At 35.9% G+C, this 22,846-nt stretch overlaps 1 protein-coding gene across 1 annotated transcript in view; it reads left to right on the top strand.

Moving 5' to 3' along the window:
* Positions 1–22,846, top strand: part of LOC145685149 (uncharacterized) — a 60,943-nt gene that overhangs the window by 16,083 nt on the left and 22,014 nt on the right. Inside the window, exon 3 of the mRNA XM_081757501.1 lies at positions 18,778–18,896. Within this exon, the coding sequence (XP_081613627.1) occupies positions 18,778–18,896 (119 nt within the window). The remainder of the gene's footprint in view (positions 1–18,777; positions 18,897–22,846) is intronic.

The following is a 22,846-nucleotide window of genomic DNA, read 5'->3' as shown; positions in this document are numbered from 1 at the left end:
GTATCAGTCTCCTAAATTTTCGTAAATAACTATGAAGATTATCCTAAATCTAACAAATAAGTACAGATAACGATCAATAAAGTTCATAATTGACTTTTGAGAACATGCTGGCCCTAACTGATATATCATATCACTACTTTTCCATTTCCAAAATTATCACAGATTTCAAAATGGCCGATTTCACGATGCAGCCGGAAGTTCGTGATTTACTCTGCCCATTGTAGATCACATTTTGTCAATATGTGAAACTACCACCGGTTGCATTGTCTATCTTTCACTATTTTCACGATTCAACAGTTTCTTTGATGTATTTCAATAACATAGCATAGCCCTTCCCCATCAATTTTGACCCCCTCCGTTTCTTACGATGTTTAGCCCTTATAACTTTGCACATTTACATATTTCCACATCCTCTATCAGTCACACTACGTCTCATTCCGCAACTCGATTCATACATTTGGACCCTTTACTTGTCAGACAATTTCTTCTTCGTGGAGAAACAGGGAAAATAATTCTACAATGACTGACAAGTAACACTTCCCCAGTGTAACACTCCGATTTTGATAAAATTTGGTAGGTAGATAGTACACATAAAATAAACGAATACCGGTACGTGTATGTTTATTTTCTCCGTTAAAGCTGTTTCAGGGGTCAAAAACCCACACCCAAAGTTGACGCCCGAAAGGCAAAAACAAGTAGACCGAAGTGAACGAAATTGTGCACAGATATTGTAGACATGAAATGAGGGAATACGGGTCTCGTATTTTTACTGGAGAAAACGGTTAGGTGGGGCACGGACCCCTCCAAATCTTTGATCACGAAATATCAAAAGTGCTAATAACAGTATGCCAAAAGTCCTAAAGAACATGAAGAATTGCGACGAAATTTTGCATAGTGGCAATATAGAAAAATACGTTTTATTTTCTGCGAGAAAACGGTAAAGGGGCAAAGGCCCCCACCGAAAATTTTGAAAATTGACGCGCAAAAGGCAAAAACAAGTGGACCGTAGTGAATGAAATTGTGAACAAATATTTTAGAGGTAAGATGGAGTAATACGTGTTTCGTAATTTCCTTAAAAGAAGAAAAACTTTAGCGTGGATCGAGGCGTCTGGTGGCGGAAGGAGTGGACAGAAGCGATGAAATTTTGTGTAGATATTGGATATGTAAAATAAGACCTTTCGTGTTTCACAAGTGTATCCATCTGGTTTTTCAAATTTGGAAGATCAACAGTGAGCTCAAACAGTATATATATATATTATTTTATAGTATTCCAGGAGGCACCTTTAACATTTCAATGTTTTCGTGATTAAATGTTTGGAGGGGTCCGTGCCCCACCCAACCGTTTTTTCCAGGAAAATACGAAACCCGTATTCCCTAATTTTATGTCTACAATATCTGTGTACAATTTCATTCACTTCGGCTCACTTCTTTTTCATTCATTCACTTCGGCTCGGCCTTTCGGTCCAAAAATTTCAAAACTTTCGGTGGGGGCTTTTGCCCCCTTAAACTGTTTTTCCGCAGAAAATAAATAAAACGTATACCTTCCTTTTTTTGCACATCGTCCATGCGCATAGTTTCGTTGCAATTTTCCAGGTAAATACGAAACCCGTATACGCACATTTTATGTCTACAATATGTGTGCAAAATTTCATTCACTTCGGTTCGCTTCTTCTTATCTTTCGGGCGTCAACTTTCAAAAGTTTGGGGTGGGTTCTTTTGCCTCCTAAAACCGTTTTTGATGCCGGATGGCGGGATGGATCCCAGACTATAAAAGTTTGTAGTGGATACCATCGTACCCGAGAGATTTCTCGGAATTATCCTGTTTTCTCCTACATTCTCCTTTCACGAATTATTTCCCAAAGAAATAGCTTCCATCTATTATCTCTCTCTATCAGTGGCGTATTTACGATTTTGTTTCGGGAGGGGCTTTGCTAACTTTCGGGGAGGGCTTTGCCTGGAAATGTGAAAATTCTGTAAGATATTTGATTTACTTTACTATACTAAGTAAGATTTCGGGGGGGGCTTAAGCCCGGAAGCCACCCCCCTAAATACGCCACTGCTCTCTATTATTGGATCGGATTTCAGTTTAACATCCCTTCGGTTGCAAAATTACATGAGACATGGAGCTCCGAACGTGAAATCCGAACTGCTTGTGCTCCCGCTGATAATTGGAGCCGGGTCTCCTATGCGAAAGTCGCACACGCTACCCCATAGCCATGCGTGATCTCTCTGTCTTCCTTAGCCTAGAAGGCATAACATGTAAACTTTATGGACTTCAAATAACTTCGGTTCTTTCGCGATAGTCAATTCTATACTGAGACAAAGTAGATCAATCAAATATGTGCATCTTCCCTTTTTATAATTTTAACGATGTTCGTGTAACTTCGACCGTGTTCTAAGATTCCTGTTATTTGAAATATCGTATTTAATTGTAGTTAACTTGCCTCAGTCAAAATTTCATAAAATATCCCAATAATTCTTCAATTTCTTTGGGGTGATCTTTGTGCTGCCCCTGTACCATATCGAGTTGTGCATTAATGGAAGCTATGGCTAAAAATAATATACATTTCCTTTACCCCAACTTCGATCCGACATTCTGTTCTCGAGTTACATTTTGGGCATTTTCCCGACAGGTTTTTGGCTGATCATAGCGCCAAAAGGAAGTATTTGTGCACACAGATTCTTATCTTGGTATCAGGAATCAGCTAACAAAGGTTCTCGGTGTTGCTTTGAAACACCCTGTATGTTTCTATCCTGTTTCTGATTAGCTCCTGTTAGCCAATCAATTTCCAGTATTCCCAAAACAAATCAAAAGTGAACTAAATTAACTAAATCGCCATCCCCTATGCTTTCTCCTTGTATAGTAATTATTATATATTTATATTGTAGTTTACAGAGATTGCCAATATTGATTGAAATATCTGGTTATAATGCTAGTAGAGGAATTCCCTCTTTAGTACAGAAATTTCCTCCTTACAACCTACCGCGATATTAAGCGAAATGGGATTAGGCAAGATGGGAATTCCCATTTCGCCTAAAATGGTGGACATTCTTCTCTTGGAGATATAACTGGCTGATAAATCGTTAGACGAGGTGGGATTAGGCGAGATGGGACGGAATCATCAGGACGGTAGGTAGTGGCATGACGTCAAGCCGTCCCCCATGCCTATGTTTGCCCATTGTAATTGCTTAGGAACTCGGGGGACGCCGTAAAACATTTTTTGGAGGTGGGGGGCCGGATTCCCCGCGTTACCACGCACTTTTATCCCTGCTGCTAAATATTAATTGCTGTGAGGACTAGCGAAAAATATTATGCGGTAATAATAATAATAATAATACCAATTCTACTACTACTACTACTACTACTACTATAAATACTACTACTACTACTACTACTACTACTACTAATAATAATAATAATAATAATAATAATAATAATAATAATAATAATAATAATAATAATAAAGGACCTGAATGATAAATATATTTTCATGATAAATATAAATCTAGATATGTTTTTTTTTATAAGGAATAAAGAGGCTTCAAACAACAAATTGGGAAATATGATTTTGTATAACAGAAAACTAGCCTTATCAGTTGTTTTATCTTGGATCTGTGTCTGTTTTTTTAACACAATGTTACAAGGCAAAAAACAACGCCTGAGGGCAGGTTGCTTTTAGCCTGAGGCAGCTTCAGTACTCAAATTAAGACTTTCGTTCTCTCAGTTTATGTGTAGCTATCAGTCAACCACACAGGTTCTTTGCAACGCTGAATTTTACCAGAAAGGTTTTGATCATCAGTTTACAAGAATAGTTTACAAGAAGGTCCATCGTACATTGTAGTCACTTCCCCTCGTTTGCACACTGTCTGAAATTTAACTTGTATACTGTAGTGAGTTACAGAAAAAAGAATGCTATTTTTTTTAATGACATTATCAAATAAGATTGAAAATTATCACAATATATTCAACATGAAAAATATTCATTTGACAGCCGTCGTATTTAGTTATCTGCACTGAAAGTCCTATAATGTGCTTTCTTCTTTTCTAATATGAGCACAGTGCTTCTTCGTGTCTAAGTGGTTAGCGTACGCGTCTTTGACGTGAGAGATCCGGGATCGATTCCCGCCGAGAGCTCATGTGGTTCGGATTTCACGATTAATCAGTAGGTCCCGTCTCATATAGCCTCGCTGCTGAAAGGGACGATAAAATCAACTCAACGCATATTGAGCACCATAGGAGATATAACTCCGAGGGAAATTTTTTCCCTGGAAAAACCCCCAAAATCATCAATGGTACGAAATATGTCTGCAATGCAACATGTCAATCATTTCCAACTCTATGCTCTGTGACCCAGTTTGCTTTTCATGTTTTCAGTAAACTAGACAGACAAAAGGAAGAATAGAGGCTTTCTTCCAGAAAATTGTGTTCGAGGGTGGGGGGGTCACACAGGCCCGAATTCACGGGCAGTTTAGGGGGCCGGGCTCACCCTAAATTTTTACATGAGATTGAAATATGAGCATTAAAGTAGTCAGCCATTAGGATTTTTTTTGTCTTAGAATGATACCAGATTCGACTTCTGGTGTAAGCTCAACTTTCAGTCCAGTGTCATTTGCAAGTCTCGTCTCATACAGATTCGTTGAAAAACCTCTATACATGTGCTGTGACTAGTATGCGAACTAAAGTTTTTTTTAGCAAAAGATATATACATTTCTTGCTTTAGACTCTGCCCTGTAATCCAGTTTTTCTGGAGGCGAGATAGTATGGTTGGGAACGGTCGATCAGATTCAAGCTGCGAACCCACATCAAAAAGACCTTCCTTTATAACCTCGGTGTTGTATAAGGACGAAAAACGAAAATATAACGATAGTTCCAATAATAGATATTCTAGGAAAGAGATTTGTAGCTGGTTTTGAAATAGAGAAAGGACAGTGCCTGAGCTTTATTAATATTACTAGCATATATTACCCGCTTTGCTGAGTTGAAATGAAAATTTAAATGCACAACTCCGTATTTCATGTGTTTAGTACCCGTGAAATATGCTGTTTTCGTTTTTAATGGCATCGATTTAAACAGAATCGGAAAGAACATTGATCATCTCGGCGACCCCAAAAATGATGGATTCGACACCAATAATCGTAATTTTTGGTCATTTATATGTATATTTCCTCCTCCCCCAATTTTGCTTGCCATGGCATCAAAAGTGACACTGTTCATCTCAGCGACCCCCAAAAATGTGGATTCAGCACTCGGTCATTTTCCATCATTTTTAAATATCTCTTTCTCTCTCTCTCCCAAATTGTGGGTTGAATTTGAAATTAAACGGGATCGAAAGTACCACTGTTCATCTAAGCGACCCAGAAAACTATAAATTCGACACTGATATTGGCCATTATCGACCATTTAATATATATCTCTTTCTCCTCTTCCCGCAAGTGGCGGAGCTGATCTTGCATTTAAACCGGATCGAAAATGTCACAGTTCATCAGAATGATCCCGAAAATTGTGGATTAGACACTAATATTGGTCATTTTATTATTATTATTATAATTATTATTATTATTATTATTATTATTATTATTATTATTATTATTATTATTACATAGTTCCCCTACCCCACCTCCGTGCTGCGGCACATCGCATCAGAATTGTCACTGTTAATCTCTGCTATTCTTAAAACTATTGATTCAACACTAATATTAGTCATTTTCGATCATTTTTAAATGTTTATCCTCTCTCCTCCATTGCACCCTCCCGCTCCCCAATTATTAGGGCTGAACTTGGGTTGAAACAACAGCAGAAGTGTCACTGTTTCTCTCATCGACTCCGGAAACTATGGATTCAACTCTAATATCGGTCATGTTTGATCACTTTTAAATTTTTCTCCCCCTCCCCCTCCCTACTTTGCATCGTCAAAGTGAATAACCTAAAGCAATCCCTGTCCCTAAACTCATGTATGTTGGAAATTTGATTGAGATCGGTCACGTGGTTCAAGAGTGAAGAAGTCACAAAGGTAGTCATTTTTATTTTTATTTTTTACATATATTTTTCCTCCACCTCTCCTACGTTGCTCGTCAAAATGAAACGATAAAAACACCCAAGGCCCGACCCTCAAATATGTTGAAAATTTGATCGACATTGATTGAATGGTTCAAAAGATATTAGGTTTTATAAGTTTCTACTTATTCGTCCCCCTCCCCCTACCCTAGGATCTACCGTTAAAGTGAAATTAGAAAAATGTTTCAAGATCCAAACCTCATATATTTTGAAAATTTGATTGAGATCCGTCAGATAGTTCAATAGGTATTAAGTTGCAAAATAGTCGCTTTCAGTCTTATATAAATTGATTTTTATATATCTCCCACTCCTTCTCCTCCTTCACGGTGCTGCGTGAAATTTAAATCATAAAAGTGATCCCAGGCTTGAACCTCATCTATATTGAAAATTTGATCGAAATCGGTGGACTGGTTCAGGAGTTATTAAGTTTTATTTATTTTTACACACCCTCCTCCTCCCCTCAGTTCTACCATGAAAGTGAATAGCCTAAAACCAGCCTAGCCTTGAAGCTAATCCATGTTAAGAATTTGATCGATATCGGTTGGGCGGTTCAGGAGATTTACTCACAAACAGTTATTTTCAATTTTATATATATAGATTGGTAGTGTAGAATCTAGATATTTTCCCATTGGGCAACGTAGAATTTTGCGGGACTTTCCACACCCCGCCACTCTTTCCAACGGAACGGCGGATGCATCGCTTTTATAACCAGCAATAGTCAACATTGAGACTTTTACCAAATAGGCAGTCCTGGCTTCGATAGAAGAAAAAAAGTTTGAAGGGCCGGATCAGGGCAGTGGAGAAGAGTCATCTTTTATTAGCTAAACAACACGACTAGCCGACGCGACTGTCATCATGGCCTCGCATCATTTTTTTTTTAAATTTTCAATGGAGACCTGCCAACGTATTTTGAATTGCAGAGGAAGGTACGTTGTATGCATTAACATTACAAATATATGAGCATACTGGTATTGAAATTTGAAAGACGTTTAGGCCAAATTGAATTCAATAGGTGATTGTATTTCCTTTGTAGGAGCTTTTACTTTTTACTTTTGCAGCTTGTCGTCTCCTAAATTGCCGCTCGGAGCATTTGTCCCTTTTCCCCAAATCTGGCACTGATTATTGGAGATGACTGTGATCTGCAGAGGTCATGGCTTAGTTATAAACAATAATATAGTAAGAAACTAAAACGTAAATATAGTGAGAATAATAACAACTCGCTGATTGTGGGAGCTGTTTTTCTCTTTTTTTTCCTCAGCTGATTTAATAGTGACTCTGCCACACTCAGAACCCGTACAGGAGAATTGACAACACCACACGCGAGCCCACCTGAAACAAATCCGAGCTGAAATTTCTGAATGATTCTTCCAACCTACATTCAAGGTTTCTTTATAATGTCAAAAATTATATTGTATATTTTATGTTGAACTTCGCTTACAAAAGTTTGTTCTTCTCTCCAAGGTTTTAAGTTCAATCCCCTTCTTTCTCTTTGTTGATAAAACCTAATGACCTTTTTACTTATTGGTGGCATGATTTTTTTCCACACAAGTATTAAACTTTGAGTTTAGCGCTTGAGAGTAGCAGAAACATACGGGCTTGATATTCCTCCGCGAGACCAATATCCAGTCATCACTGAGTTCTGTTGCTTGCTACTAGATGGCAATATAAGATGCAGTTACGAAAAAGGAGCAATTAATGATTTGAATCAATACAATCATAACCTTGAAATTCAGTCTCGTTTCGGCTCAAAAAGTGGAATAGTTTCCCGTAAGAATCAATGGGGATCATTTTAAAAATTCCGGCGGTATTCACTCCTCTTAAATGGAAATTGTCGCCGATCAATAGAAAGTTAATATGGGAGAACTATGAAATAAAACTAACAGACACGCGTCATTTTGTAATAAAATTACATGGTGAATGCTTTTCATCTGATTCAAAGCTGTTATCGTCGAATATAGACAATTAACGGAGCCTTGATTGGCCAAATTGAAAAAACCTCAACAAATTATCCTTCTATAGGCGATTTTTTTTCGTCACCATCGGTGGGAATACGGGTTTCTTATTATCCTGAAAAAAATGTTTAGGTGGGACCCAGACCGCTCCAAAACTATGATCGTGAAATATCAAAAGTGTTAATAATAGTATGCCAGAAGTGCTTGAAGGACATGAAGAATTGAAATGACACATTGTGTAGAGACAATACGCAAAAAATAAACGAAATGCGTTTTTTTAATTTTCTGTGTAGAAACTGTTTTAGGGGGCAAAATACCCACCCAAAATTTTGAAATTTGAGATCCAAAAGGCAAGAAGGAATGCACCGAATTGAATGATATTGTGGGCAGATAGTGTAGACATAAAATGAGATAATTCGGTTTCGTATTTTCCTGAAAAGAAAAAAAAAGGTTGAGTGAGGAACGGACCTTGTAACCCGTTGATTACGAAATATCGAAAGTGCAAATAAGCATTTGTCAGAACCTCGCAAAGACTGAAAAATTGCAACTAAACTTCGTGTAGGGACAATTTGCAAAACAATGAATGAAACGTGTTTTAATATTTGAGGGAAAATAGTGCTTTGGCCTAGGCCCCTCCGACAAAAAAGTATATATTACCGTAATAGCACAAGAAGGAGTGGACTAAAGCAAATGAAATTGTGTGTAGATATTATATAGACCCAATGTAAAATAAGGCCTTTCGCCTTTCTCAAGTGTCGAAATTCGTTTTGCTTCAAATTTGGCAGATCAACAGCTAACTGGAAATAAATTGACACGTTTTTGTATGCGCAAAAACATTGTAAGGGTTAAACATTCCTCCTGAAATACTATAAAATACGTTATACTGTTTGTGCTTGTAGTTGATATGCCAAATCTGAAAAAATCGGATAAATACACGACACTTGTAAAACACGAAAGGCCTTATTTTACATATCCAATATCTATATACAATTTTATTTGGTTCGGTTTACTCCTCCCGAAACTCAACAAATCGTTCCACTCAACAGTTTTTTTTTCTTTCAGGAAAATACGAAACATGTATTCCCTCATCTTACCTCTACAATATTTGTGCACATTTCATTCACTTCGGTTTACTTCTTCTTGCCTTTTTGGGTCAAATTCCAAAAAGTTTGACGGGAGCTCTTGCCCCCCAAAACCCGTTTTCCCCTCGAAAATAAAAAACGTATTCGTTTATTTTTTTGTCTATTGTTCATACACAAAGTTGCGTTGCAATTCATCTCTTTTACACACATCTGACATACTGTTACTGGCACTTTTGATATTTCGTGATCAAAGGTTCGTGCGTGCCTCACCTAACCGTCTTTTCCAAGCAAATATGAAACCCGTATTCCCTCATTTTGTGTCTACAATGTCTGCACACAATTTCATTCATTTTGGTTCACTTCTTACCTTTCGGGCGTCAACTTTCAAAATTTTGGGGTCTATTTTTTGCCTCTGAAATCCATTTTCCGCAGAAAATAAAACAAACCTTATTCCAAACCTTAAACCTTATTGCCCATACACAAGGCTTAGTTTCAATTCTTCATATCATTTATACACATCTGACATATTGTTACTATCTCTTTTGATATTCCGTGATCAAAGATTTGTAGGTCTCTGTTCCCCATTCAACCATTTTTCCATGAAAATATGATACCCGTGTTCCCTTATTTCATGTGTACAATATCTGTGCACAATTTCATTCACTTTGGCTAACTTCTTTTTGCCTTTCGGGCCACAAATTTCAAAACTTTCGGTGGGGACTTTTGCCCCGTAAAACCGTTTTCTCCTATAAAATAAAATGACCGTATTGGTTTACTTTTTGCATGTTGCCCACACGTAAAGTTTCGTTGCAATTTTGATTTTCGTGCGTCAATATCAGAAATTTTGGATGGGGCTTTTGCCCCCGAAAACCGTCTTTCCGCAGAAAATAAAAAAACGTATTTGTTTATTTTTTGCGTATTGTCCATGCACAAAGTTTCGTTCCAATTCTTCCTGTCCTTTAAGCACATCTGACATACTGTCACTGGCACTTTTGATATTCCGTGATCAAAGGTTTGGAGGGGTCCGTGCTCCACCTAACAGTCTTTTGCAGACAATACGATACCCTTATACCCTCATATTATGTTTACAATATCTGTGCCAAATTTTATTCATTTCGGTTCACTTCTTCTTACCATTCGGGCGTCAACTTTCAAAATTTTCGGTTGGGTTCTTATGCTCCCTTAAACCGTCTTTCCGCAGAAAATAAAAAAACGTATTTGTTTATTTTTTGCGTATTGTCCATGCGCATAGTTTCGTTGCAGTTCCTTATGTCCTTCAGAAACATCTAATATACTGTTACTAGCACGAAACCCGTATTCCCTAATTTTATGTCTACAATATCTGTGTACAATTTCATTCACTTTGGCTAACTTCTTTTTGCCTTTCGGGCCACAAATTTCAAAACTTTCGGTGGGGACTTTTGCCCCGTAAAACCGTTTTCTCCTATAAAATAAAATGACCGTATTGGTTTACTTTTTGCGTGTTGCCCACACGTAAAGTTTCGTTGCAATTCTTCCTGTCCTTTACACACATCTGACATAGTGTTACTAGCACTTTTGATATTTCGTGATCAAAGGTTTGGAGGGTTCGGTGCCCCACCCAACCGTTTTATCCAGGAAAATACGGAACCCGTATCCTTATTTTGCGTCTGCAATATCTGTGAACAATTTCATTCACTTCGGTTCACTTCTTTTTGCCTATCGGGCTTCAACTTTAAAACTTTAGGTGGGGCTTTTGCCCCGTAAAACCGTTTTCTCCTGGAAAATGAAAATGCCCGTATCGGTTTATTTTCTGCATGTTGCCCACACGTAAAGTTTCGTTGCAATTCTTCCCGTCCTTTACACACATCTGACGTACTGTTACTAGCACTATTGATATTTCGTGATCAAGTGTTTGGAGGGGTCCGTGCCCCTCCAACGGTCTTTTTTAAGAAAATACGAAACCCGTGTCCCTCATTTTATGTTTTAAATATCTGTGCACAATTTCATTCATTGCGGTTCAGTTGTTCTTGCCTTTCGGGTGTCAACTTTTTAAATTTTTGTGTGGGTTTTATATTAAAACTTTACATTATGTAACTTTTTCGTTTTTATGAGATTATTTTTTGGGGGAAAGAGAAATGCTTTCCTCTGGTATCTGTTTGTTGTCATTCATTTTGTTTGAACTGCTTAAGTAAGATCATTTTGTAACTTTTGATGTCATCCAATTCCGTCACGATAATAAAATTGTCATTCTTAACAATTTGTTTCATTCTCTTATTTGGAGTTTGTCACACTAATATATTTGTTATAAAATTCAGGTTTGGTCCAACGCCTTTCGAATTCGCAACCAACCTGACCGTCGAGCTTTCTGGGTTGCCTGCTATTGCAGGAAAAGGAGGAGAGCAAGTGGTAATGCACCTTTGGAGTCGTGTATACATAAATTAACAAATGAACGTCGGTTTATCTGAAAAGTCGAAGTTTGTGAATTTTTTTTCGAGCACTTTCGGTTAGAATTTTAAAAATCTGTTTTCACTTTTGGTAAGACCTAGTTGCCGACTTTCCGAAAAAAAAATGTATCGCTTCAGTGTGCAATCGTTTTGTCGCAAAAAATTCGAGAAATTGCATAATTTTCAAAAATCGCCATTTTAATGTGTCATTTTTTCGAAAACACCATCTTTTAAAATTCTGAAATTTTGTCAGATAGTTCAACCTTATATGAATAATAAACAAACCAAATACCATTCTCGACCAATGCTTCATGAATTAACTACAGCCTTTTCAACTTAGCAAAGTTTCGTTAACTTTGATGTCACAGTTAGCAACACTTTAAACAATAAAAGTGCAATGATTTGATGATATTTGTGGTTCGCATTCATTAAATGAAGAATAAAAGGTTTTCCTGACTGGCTTTTATTATTTTGATCAAAAAGGCTCTCTGAAATAGTATAATGATCCTTCCTCTACTCCGCTGTTTTCTTAAACCGAAGTACCGGTAATCTGAGATGGAAATTACGATTACGAAACACACAAATTTGAAGCTCACTTTCTTAAAATGGTCTTCGAAAACAAGATTTCACTTTTTTTTTTTACATGCATCAATCATTTGCTTGCTTGGTGTCTTCTTCGCTAATAGCATGTAACCGTGTATATGCCCAATAGGTGTTGGTGCACTCACAACTCGTCCAGGGTTGTATCCAGGGGGCCGATCGCCCCCCCCCCAGAAGAACAAACTTTCTTATTTTATGATAAAACCCATAAAATAAAACCCTTCCCAGAGTTTAAAGTAGCTCTAAATAGCAGTATTACAACCCCGCTCCCAGAAGTCCGTCCTGGATCCTCCCCTGCGTAGCACATTGTCGATAGTCACAAAACAATTATTTTCACTTTTCTTATGCTCTTCTGGAAACCTGTACCCTGCTGAAGGTCCATGTGGAAGGCTAAACAGCACTTCTACTTCACGTAATTCATGATTTATTAATAATATTTCTGCTACGCATCACTGGTTAGCATATGTATATGTATCAGTGGCGGCTAATGTTAGTGTTGCAGCGTTGCGCAACGACCAAAGTATTTCAAGAAAAAAATATTATTATCAATAGTAGTAAAGAACAGAAAAAAATATTAGTCCAATTATTGCATATATACACTTTAAATGACATATTTTTTACTTCTGTAACTGTCCGTTCCGTTAATCCGTTTTAAAAAGCGAAAAATAATCCGTCACAGAGTCTCTAATTCATATTGTGTTGCAGCGAGCATACAACGACCAGATTCCTTCAGCGCGGCAATTGGAGCAAATGTTAAGTCTCCTTTCCCCTATCTCAGAAGTTAAAGGGACTGGTCGTTGCAGTGCTTCTGCAACACAGCACGGTTTCCAGTAAACGAGAAGGTTTTTTACGCTAAATAAGATTTCTGAATTTTATTTCACTAGCGATTAACAAATGAAATTTGTTTCTATGTATTCATTATTTTAAAATTACAGGACCACACTCAAGCAAATCAATATAATGACAATTAAAAAAAGTGATTGCAGAATTACAAATAAGAAATAAAATATCTAGTAGAGGAGAAAAGAAATGGAAGTAGACCCGCATTTACAAGTTAATTCTTAGCTTATATTGGTAATGAAGGCTTCTTCTACAGTAATTTGTGAATCAAATATTAATAAGTCAGTATGTAGAATCGCTCCCCCCCCCCCTCTGTGGATAGTATTTTAGTATAAACATACTTCTTTTATAAAATAAGTATATTTTATACTCTTGATAATTTCCACAGAAATCTGTATGATGGGGAACGTCACATTGAATTTGGGACAAACTAGCAATGCTCAGGGGCGTAGCCACGGGGGGGGGGTCCGCCGGGTCCGAACCTCCCAAAAATTTTGAAATTTGACTAACATTTGTGGACTTTCTTAACGAACTATACTTGTTTAACAGACAAACGATTGAAGTAGTAAGGCTAAATATTTTATTTTACGCCTCATCATGTACTCTTCTTTTCTTATAAAAATAATCGTTCTATCATTTTTTCTAATTACTTACCGTCTTTTCGGTGCAGTATAAGACAGGTTCCATATTATGTAGACGTATTGGATCTCCCTCAACTACTTTGGACCCCTCCCAGTTAACATTTCTGGGTGTAGAACTGGCAGTGCTGTTTGTTTTGATGTTCTTTTATTTTTATTTTTTGGTTTCTGTTACATGCTGATCCTTCATCTGGCGGGCTTAGAGGTTTCCTTTCCAGAACATATCACATTGGTAAGCATTGTTTCGCCTCGTGTGGAACTATATTTTGTTCATCGTGCATTGCGTAACAAGCAAGACGGATGATTTGGAATGTAGTTTTCTTTCTTTCACGCACATGTGTGTGTGTTGATATATGAATATGTGATATTCGGAATTCATATACCAGTACCTATTTTGTTTCAGCTGTTTTGGTTTTTAATTATTAGGTTTAATTTTATTCTGTGTGCTTTAATTCTGTAAATAACCTACAAATTCTGAATGAATTCTATACCATGACGTCGTAAGTAACTTACAAAAAACATTGACCAACTTTCAACTGAGGAAAAATAAGCAATTAAGGCTTAGACAAAACAAGCAAAGGGCAATTCAGGAGAGTGTTCGAAAAAAAAATTCCAGTTTAAATTTGCAGGATATCTTATGGCAGTAGTGTTGTTAGCACCAGATACATTTTGTCAATTTATTTTAAATTTTCCTGGATAAACTGTGAATAAAGTGTGTTCAATGTACATTTTTTTATAACTAATCTCTGCTACGAATTCTCTTCAGTCAACGCTGAAGAGGAATTCGGATCACTGTCAAGGACTGAGTTTGCTAGAATGAATCGTTCCCAATAGTCTAGAAAAAATATTTAGTGAATCTACAAAGCTTCTGAAATTAATATTAACTTTACCTATGGCGCCAGCAAAAGATAAAAAGTTTTTTTTTTCCACGTGAGAAAGAATTGACACTTTCAAGGAATTGAATGTCTCAAGAAAGGTTATCACCATTGGTTATGCTTTCCATCGAAAAAGACTTGACAATAAGAATACCAGAGTTCAACCAGCATGTATTAGACTGGTTTGCTCCTATCAAAGAGAAGAGAATGAACTTACTATTTAATTAAGGTGATTAATCGGATAAAATGTTCTGCATTTTTTATTTTTAAAAACTGAATTTTATTTAATTTAACATGTCACATAGCATTTGCATCTAAAGTTATGCTGATTAGTCAATGAGTCAACTTTATATCTTTTGCCTCTTATTGTTCGTACTGCAACACCCGAAACCACAATCCACCGGCCGCCACTGATATGTATGTAACAAAAGTTCCTTTTTTCAAACTTCTTAAATCTACACTGAACTGCAGAAGCTCGATTTTGGGGGAAGCATGAAGTTAGTTCATGGTGACCCGTTACTGCCATAAAAACCTCGCCATTTTCCGAAAGCCAAAGGTGACTTCGTTGAATACCAGTTACCGGTCGCACACTTTTCCCATTCTTGCTTTTCTTCTTCTTCCGGACGTTGTCGAATTCAGTTCCAGGCAACAAAACGAGTGTTACCCGGAGTTTGTACTTGTACTATACTCACGAACTCTTCTGCGGTTTTAATACCGTGTTTCTATTTTCGCCTACGGTTATGCCGCGTTGCCTCATTCTTTACAACCCCCCTCCCCGCCCCAATACCGTCGCAAAGACCCTTGCAAGGCCAGTTTCACTGGAAAAACACTGCTTTATCGGACCTGTCTGCATCTCGATCATCTGAAATCGATTTCTAAAGTGGGATGCAACACCATCAGAAATCACTTGACTCAGAAATCACACCATTAGAGAAATTGTAGACACTTATTTTCACGTATTCGAATCTTTTTCTATAACCTATATTTTCGCTTTTCTTCGAGTATTTTTAGAATCTTGTCTATGGCTATGAGTACATGAGCCGAATCGTGTGTTTTGTCGTCGCTTATTACAACAAAACTGTCAGTTGCTTCATATTCCGGTGATAACTGAATTTCACTTTGCGGAATAACAGTCCAGTTTTTAACGAAGTCCACATGAAGTAAAATAGAATTTGTATCTTGAAATTTTATACGATGCTTTTCGTTAGGAATTAATTATCTTCGGATTTTCTTGATGTAGTCATGAATTCAATTCTTACAGTTAAACCAGCAATGCACGATATGAAAACAGAAAGTGGCACAGTTTTTTAACGAGATCATTGTTTTCCCATATGGCATAAGTAACACTTTCATTTTCATCAGGATCAATAATTAGACTCCACACTTATTCCTTCAACTCCAGGACATTCACCACATCAGGCCTGCAACCAGCCACAGAGGTTTTTTTTGGGGGGGCATGAATATATTAGGGGGAAAATGATTAAAAATTCTCTTACAAATACCTAAATTGTGTTTTTTGTATTAATAATAGCATTTTGTGTTAAGGTCTGGAGGGGACACGAAAAGTTTAGGGGGGGCAGGCCACCTAGCCCCACTCTGGTTGCGGGCCTGCACTACATTCCTGAAGAAGACAACTGTCATTTTCTACGGATCATACTACTAAAGGAAATGTGTCACTCATGACAGCTTCAATACAGGCTGCACCTTTGATTTGTTGCAATGCAGTAGCATCTAACTTAAAATTGGCACAACACACACACACACTTCCCTCGCAGGTTGCGGACTGGCCCACTTTAGTCGAATACTATAAAATTCCGAGTGACCTATTCTTATGCTGGGATTGTTCAGTTTAAAAAGTCCGTAAATTTCTTTGTTGGAACGTGTAAGAAAACGTTTCGATTTTTAAAACTTTTTGTCCTTTTCCGATCACTGTAATGACATCGCACTTTGTCTGGAGCATTCCAAAGCATCACTGAGGTAATAGTTCACGCTTTTTAAGAATCAAAATTTATTGGATGGCCATTTCAAGTTAACTTAAAATTTGTGTGTTTCGTAATCGTAATTTCCATTTCAGATTACTTCGGTTTAAGAAAACAGCGGGGTAGGGGGAGGATCATTATACTATTTCAGAGAACCTTTATGATCAAAATAATAAAAAAAAACAGTAAGGAAAACCTTTTATTCTTCATTTAATGAATGCGAACCACAAAAATCATCAAATCATTGCACTTTTATTGTTTAAAGTGTTCCTATCTGTGACATCAAAGTTAACGAAACTTTGCTAAGTTCAAAAGGCTGTAGTTAATTCATGAAGCATTGGTCGAGAAAGGTATTTGGTGTATTTATTATTCATGTAAGGTTGAACCATCTGACAAAATTTCAGAATTTTAAAAGATGGCGTTTTCGAGAAAATGGCGCCAAAAATGGCGATTTTTGAAAATCTTGCAATTTCTCGAATTTTTTGCGACAAAACGGTGGCACACCGAAGCGATACATTTTTTTTCGGAAAGTGAGTAACTAGGTCTTACCAACCGTGAAAACAGAATTTTAAAATTCGAACCGAAAGTGCTCGAAAATAATTCGCAAACTTCGACTTTTCAGATAAGCCGACGTTCATTTGTTAATTTATGTACAAAAAGATGCGCATACGCAAACCAAATTATAATAAAATATAGTTTATTGATATACCTATGTACATACCACAACAAGAATTATAACTTTACCTGTCTCCATAGCTGAATGGTTGGGCTCCGAAGTTAACCATTTTCCATGTCTTCTACAATTCATAAATTGTACACCCCGTCTTTGATGGCCCATTACTTGGCAAGAATTTTTTTTCGACAAAACAGAAAAATATGGGTCTCTTAAAAACATGTCTGGTTGCTATAAAAACAGTTTCAACAATATCTGAGATGGTGTTGATTCAGGCTCTACCTGAATTGAGATGGAAGGCACCTATATGGAGGAGTATTCTACTCTAGTAATAGTAAACAATTTTATCAACGATTAGAAAACATCATTTATGATTTGCTTAAAATTATTTTTTCACAACCAAAATTCGGTCAAAAACAAGAACTTTTAGAAGAAACCAATTCAGTACCAATAAATATATTATTACAAAGATCGACAGAAAGATTCATTTTAACAAGATTTAGTCGCACATCATCATTAACGATTAATAAGTTAAAATATATTGAAAATTGATTCAATGGGAATAAAGATACCATATTTCAATAATCGGCCGTGGATTTATCAGCCATATAGTGGTTTAAAATATTTGATCCTATACATTCATAAAGTAAATCTCCTACCAAGTTTTAACTGGCAATATACAACTAATTTAGTTAATATTAAAGCTAACATCCCTAATTTCATGAAAATAGACAATCCAGACCTTCTACTAAAATATATAGAAGCTTTTGGGCAGAGCAAATCCAAAATTTAAGTTCAGATACAGTCTTGATTTCCTGTAATACTGTCCAGTAATAATGTAACGTATACTGGTGCATCTAAATATCCAGATATTTCAGCGGGAGCAGTAATATTAATTCCAACTAAAAACGTAGTCTTAAAATACAAATTACCATCATCAACATCACTTTTTGAAGCAGAAGCTTTTGCTATCCGTCAAGCTTGATTATGTATACAACAGTATAATATAATAGTTTCAGTATTTGTACAGATTCGCTTAATGTTCTCCAAGCCTTGCAAAATACTCATTGGAGTTTTCATTGTTAACAATTAATTTCCAACTGTTAGTTGAAAAATTGTATATTGTATTTTTCTCTTCCTTTGTATGTATTTTTCTTTTCCTTTGTATTTATTTCGATCAGCAAAAGAACTTAAATTAACAAAATATATATTCTAGAAAAATTGATGAAATAATAAGCATGTTCGAATTCAAATAATGGATATCTTAATTCGTATCATATCACAGTCTTATTTTCCCCAAAAGACACACATTAATCATAGTAATTCATTTCATGTATACCTTCGTAACACAAATTAACGGAAAATGTAAGCTTACAGTCTTTTCTTTACTACATGAGGAATGTTAGCGACAATACATAGGATAAATTACAACTAGTTAATAGCATAAATTCTAGGAAATTATTCAGAATTTAAATATATTTTTAAAAGGTTGAAACTGTAAGTATAAGATATATTTGTTATTGAGAGTTTGCCCAATTGTATTCTTATGTAATGTGAGAAAATTAAAAATTTTTCTTAAGTGTAAGATATCGGTTGTAAATTATCTTGCATATGATGTCCTAAACATATGCTGTTTCATATAAATTTTACTTTAAAGGTAGCTGATAATCCGAAAACGACGATATTGCATGGTTATAAGAAGATTCCATATGAGAAGAGTTCTATGAGAACCCAGTATGGACTTTGTTTTGCAGCTAATTCAGCTCTTATTCCAAGGTAAAAGAAATAAATTTACCTTTAGTGTCTCATAATGTATAAACGTAAAAATGTAAAACGATAAACTTCTCTGTCAGTTTTAACAAAAGAGACACTGACCAAAGCTTAAAGTCCACTTTATTTTAAATTATAATTTGTAACTGTTTTGGATATCTAGATATCTAACATTAATTTTTAATAGACATCTGTAGCGTTACTAGCTGCCACTACTTGCAATGCTTGCATGTCGGTTGAGTACAGGTAATTCCAAACAATTCTCGTGGTTTATTTTCAATTTTAAAAACTATTTTCTTTCACTTTAATTACTACGAAATAGAACAGGGGTCGTAGTCCATTTAGATCCGAGCATTACAATTTGTGTAATCACAGGTTGATTGGTGGGTTTAATAAAAAATATTAAATATAAACAAGTGAAGTTCCTAACTAAGCATGATTTTAACTTGCAATAATGGGTCAAAGACTCCGGCAAGGTAACTAATATTTGTAAACTTCATTTCAAAGAATTTTGCAGAGCAAACTTTATGTAGTAAATTCTTTATTGACATATTTGTAATTATGAACGATTGATTGAAAGTAAGCTCATTGGTTAAAGATATTTCAATTTTGCTATAGAGCGTCTCACACTTAGATTGCAGTACAGGAGTAAATGGCAATGCTTTTCCTTATGCCCATTGTTGCCAAACAGCCTGAATTTTAGAAATTGTTTTATTTACTAGATATGGATAGATTTTTGTAGAACATTGTATTCTCTATCAAATAATGTGTCTTTCTCATATCAAGAAGAATTTTCAAGTATTGAAATAAATTGAAATAGTGAAATCTTGCTAATGGCAAATTCTAACGTCGCGTTAAACATATCACGTCATAAGTTTGGAACTATAAGAGATACAACGTTGAAACTTATACAGCTATTAACACCATATTTGGTGCCAATGTTGGAAAAATTGCCATTCAAAGAAGCTTCTTGAATTTTAAAATAAAAAATAAAATGTAAAAAAGTGCATATACTATTGGAATGTAATATCTAAAAAGTTGACTAGTGAGAAACTTTTTTATTTTTCAGCTTAGATAGGGGTGCAAAGCGAGAAAAATATTGAGAAACGATTGAAGTTATTTTTAAAACAAATTGCCGGTCGATGTCTTTCTTTATTTAGGTTTTATGACTTTTAGTGTTAAGAGTCAACTTTCCAATGCGCGCGCATCTGACCAGAAGAAAGACAGTGACAAATCTTGCCAATGCTATTTTCCTTATAATGTTTGTTTTAAATTTCCTGATGTAAAGTGTTGTGTTATACCGATGAGTATTCACACTTGATGCTATGCGAGAACTAATCTATTGCTTAATGCAAGCATGATCGCAAAATCGAATCCTGGACCACACCTACGTGAAACATTGCGTCAACTCCATTCAATCTTACATTCCACTTACTTCGCTCCCTTTCCTTGAGTTACATACATACATACATAGATACACACACACACACACACATATATATATATATATATATATATATATATATATATATATATATATATATATATATATAAGACTGACATTCAGACATCGCGAGTATATAGTTCGTAATTTCTCTCTTCCAAGAAAGACAAATTTCAACCGCGGATGAATAGTAAGTACAGTAAACACTTGAATGAGGATAGTAATTCAGTTAGCAATATCATAAATCAAAAAAATGCAGTTGGTACTCAAACAAAACAAACTATTTTATCATAAGATCAATATCTATGGAAGAGGAAAAAGCAAACCAATATCTGTTAATAATAAAACTCTTCACTCCTGGTGATAAAACGTTATTTGTTTTTGTACTTCATTAATTTACAGTTCGCACGTGGTCCCTAATGTTTTTGCGAATGCTGGCAATTTTGACGATAAAAGTTGGTTTCGTTTGTAATTCCACTTCTTTATTTACTTTGAATACGCAGATGAAGATGAGAAAAACATTAGCAACAAATAACTTCGTGAGCTCACAAAGCAGAATGAAAAGATTCTTTGCTCTTTTCTCCAATGTTTCTTTTGGAAGCATGAAAGAAACAAAATACATTTTCGGAGGGTTTGATAATTCTGTTTGGTTTTGTTTCCTCGTCCAACGATCTGTACCTTGTTGGCTGTCACTCTACGTGATTTAAAGTCACAACTTGTGCGTTTGTTAAGAACAGACATAACAGGGTTTCTTTTCATTCTTCTTCTGTTTCCAGACTGACATTGTGTGTCTGAGGTGTCAGAAGTGAGCATAGAAACCAGGGAGGTTTAGTGTCTATTCACCATTACATTTTGTCATCATCATCATCATCATTACCATAGGTGTTGTGCCATTTTTGGCAGGTCACTTGCTGCCACTGAGAAGTATCCGTGATCCACGGTCTTACGTTAACCTCTTCGTCTTCACGTGTGATTTTTCTATTTTGACATCGTCCAGTAATTGTAGTTTCCTTTGTCCCCTCCCTCTTTTACCTGTCACCATACCCTCTAGCACGATCCTCATGATACATTTCCTTCTTAGTCAATGACCCAATCAGTTTCTCTTCTTTTCTTAATTATATCTAAATTGTTCTTTTGACCCCCACCATTTCTAATACTCTCTTATTCGTTTTTCGTTCGACCCAGCTAATTCTCTCCATTCTCCTCCACACTTCCATTGCGAAAGCTTCCAGTCGTTTTCAATCATTTTTTGGATAATGACCATGTTTCTGAGCCTTACAGTACAATACTCCACACGAAACATTTTATGAGGTTTTTTTTCTCAACTCTATTCAAGGTCGCACAAAAAAGACTTTCTTTCCCCCTAAAGGCTTCTTTCGCTATTCCAATCCTTGCTTTTATTTCACGTTTACATTTCGGGTTTATTCCACACATGCTCTTCGGGTTTTCACCTACAAATTGAATACATGGAAGGGATTTCACCTTTAAGCGGAATCAGCGGAAGTGATTAAAAGGTATTTACCATGCGTTCTTTTCTTCTTTTTTTAATTTTAAATTTACAAATCTTTCGTTAATATTCACAAATGCATTTACAATTTCTGTTATAGTGCGATGTTCCATTTAGACCTCCTGGTATTTTTTTAAATATCACACTGTTGTTCCGCGGGGAAAATCAGATCTAAACCATCGGAAGTGGGGAGCAGCCGCCTTCACAATATACTTTACAATGTAACTTGTTTGACACACGAAATTAGTTTTGCGGATATTTTGCGTATACAGACAAATGAGCGTTTTCGTACATCATATTTTCTCATCACATATTACGATCACCCCTACTCCAACACTCTTATTCAGGTTCAGTAGCAGTATCTTACCCATTGCTATTAGCTTGCCGCACAGTCGGTACAGGAAATTTCTTTGTGAAACAGTTTAGCCTGCCATTTATTTCAATCATATGTTTTCTATTCGTTTCATATATTCTCTCGATTTCATATTGCTCCCGTTAACCTTTTATTGCAACGATTTATAAATCATCATAAAAGGAAACCTCCTACCTAACACACAATTATTACTGTTGTTTCGTACCCTCCAATTCGACGTTCCAAATGAATTTGCGCAAATGGAATGGCAAAAGTGATGAAAATATATGAATTTGAGAAAGGCTTTATTTACAGAGTCAGGCACTCTTTCAGTCTTTCTTGTTCTTTCTTCAGAAGAAAACATACGGCGGAAGAAATGTGGCAACAGCGCCACAATAATGTATATACACAATAATGTATATACAATCATATTTTTTAAATTACAGTACAATACATCAAACTCATATTACCTTCTATGTGTAGCAGTAATCTAGTAAAAATAGTGTGCGTATTGCACTATATTGATAGCTCAATTCCTAGTGAAGTCTTACTTCTGATAAGAAATACCAGAACGCGAACCAAAGTGCACAGATTTAGAAGCTAAGTGTCAATGTAATGCCTACTCATAATCAAGTAGAGGTTAGTCATTTGGT

This window comes from Thermobia domestica, chromosome 5 (assembly GCF_964235325.1).
Source record: "Thermobia domestica chromosome 5, izTheDome1.hap1.1, whole genome shotgun sequence".
NCBI classification, from domain to species: domain Eukaryota; kingdom Metazoa; phylum Arthropoda; class Insecta; order Zygentoma; family Lepismatidae; genus Thermobia; species Thermobia domestica.
The sequence above is the reverse complement of the archived record's forward strand: the minus strand, read 5'-3'. Positions and strand labels throughout refer to the sequence as shown.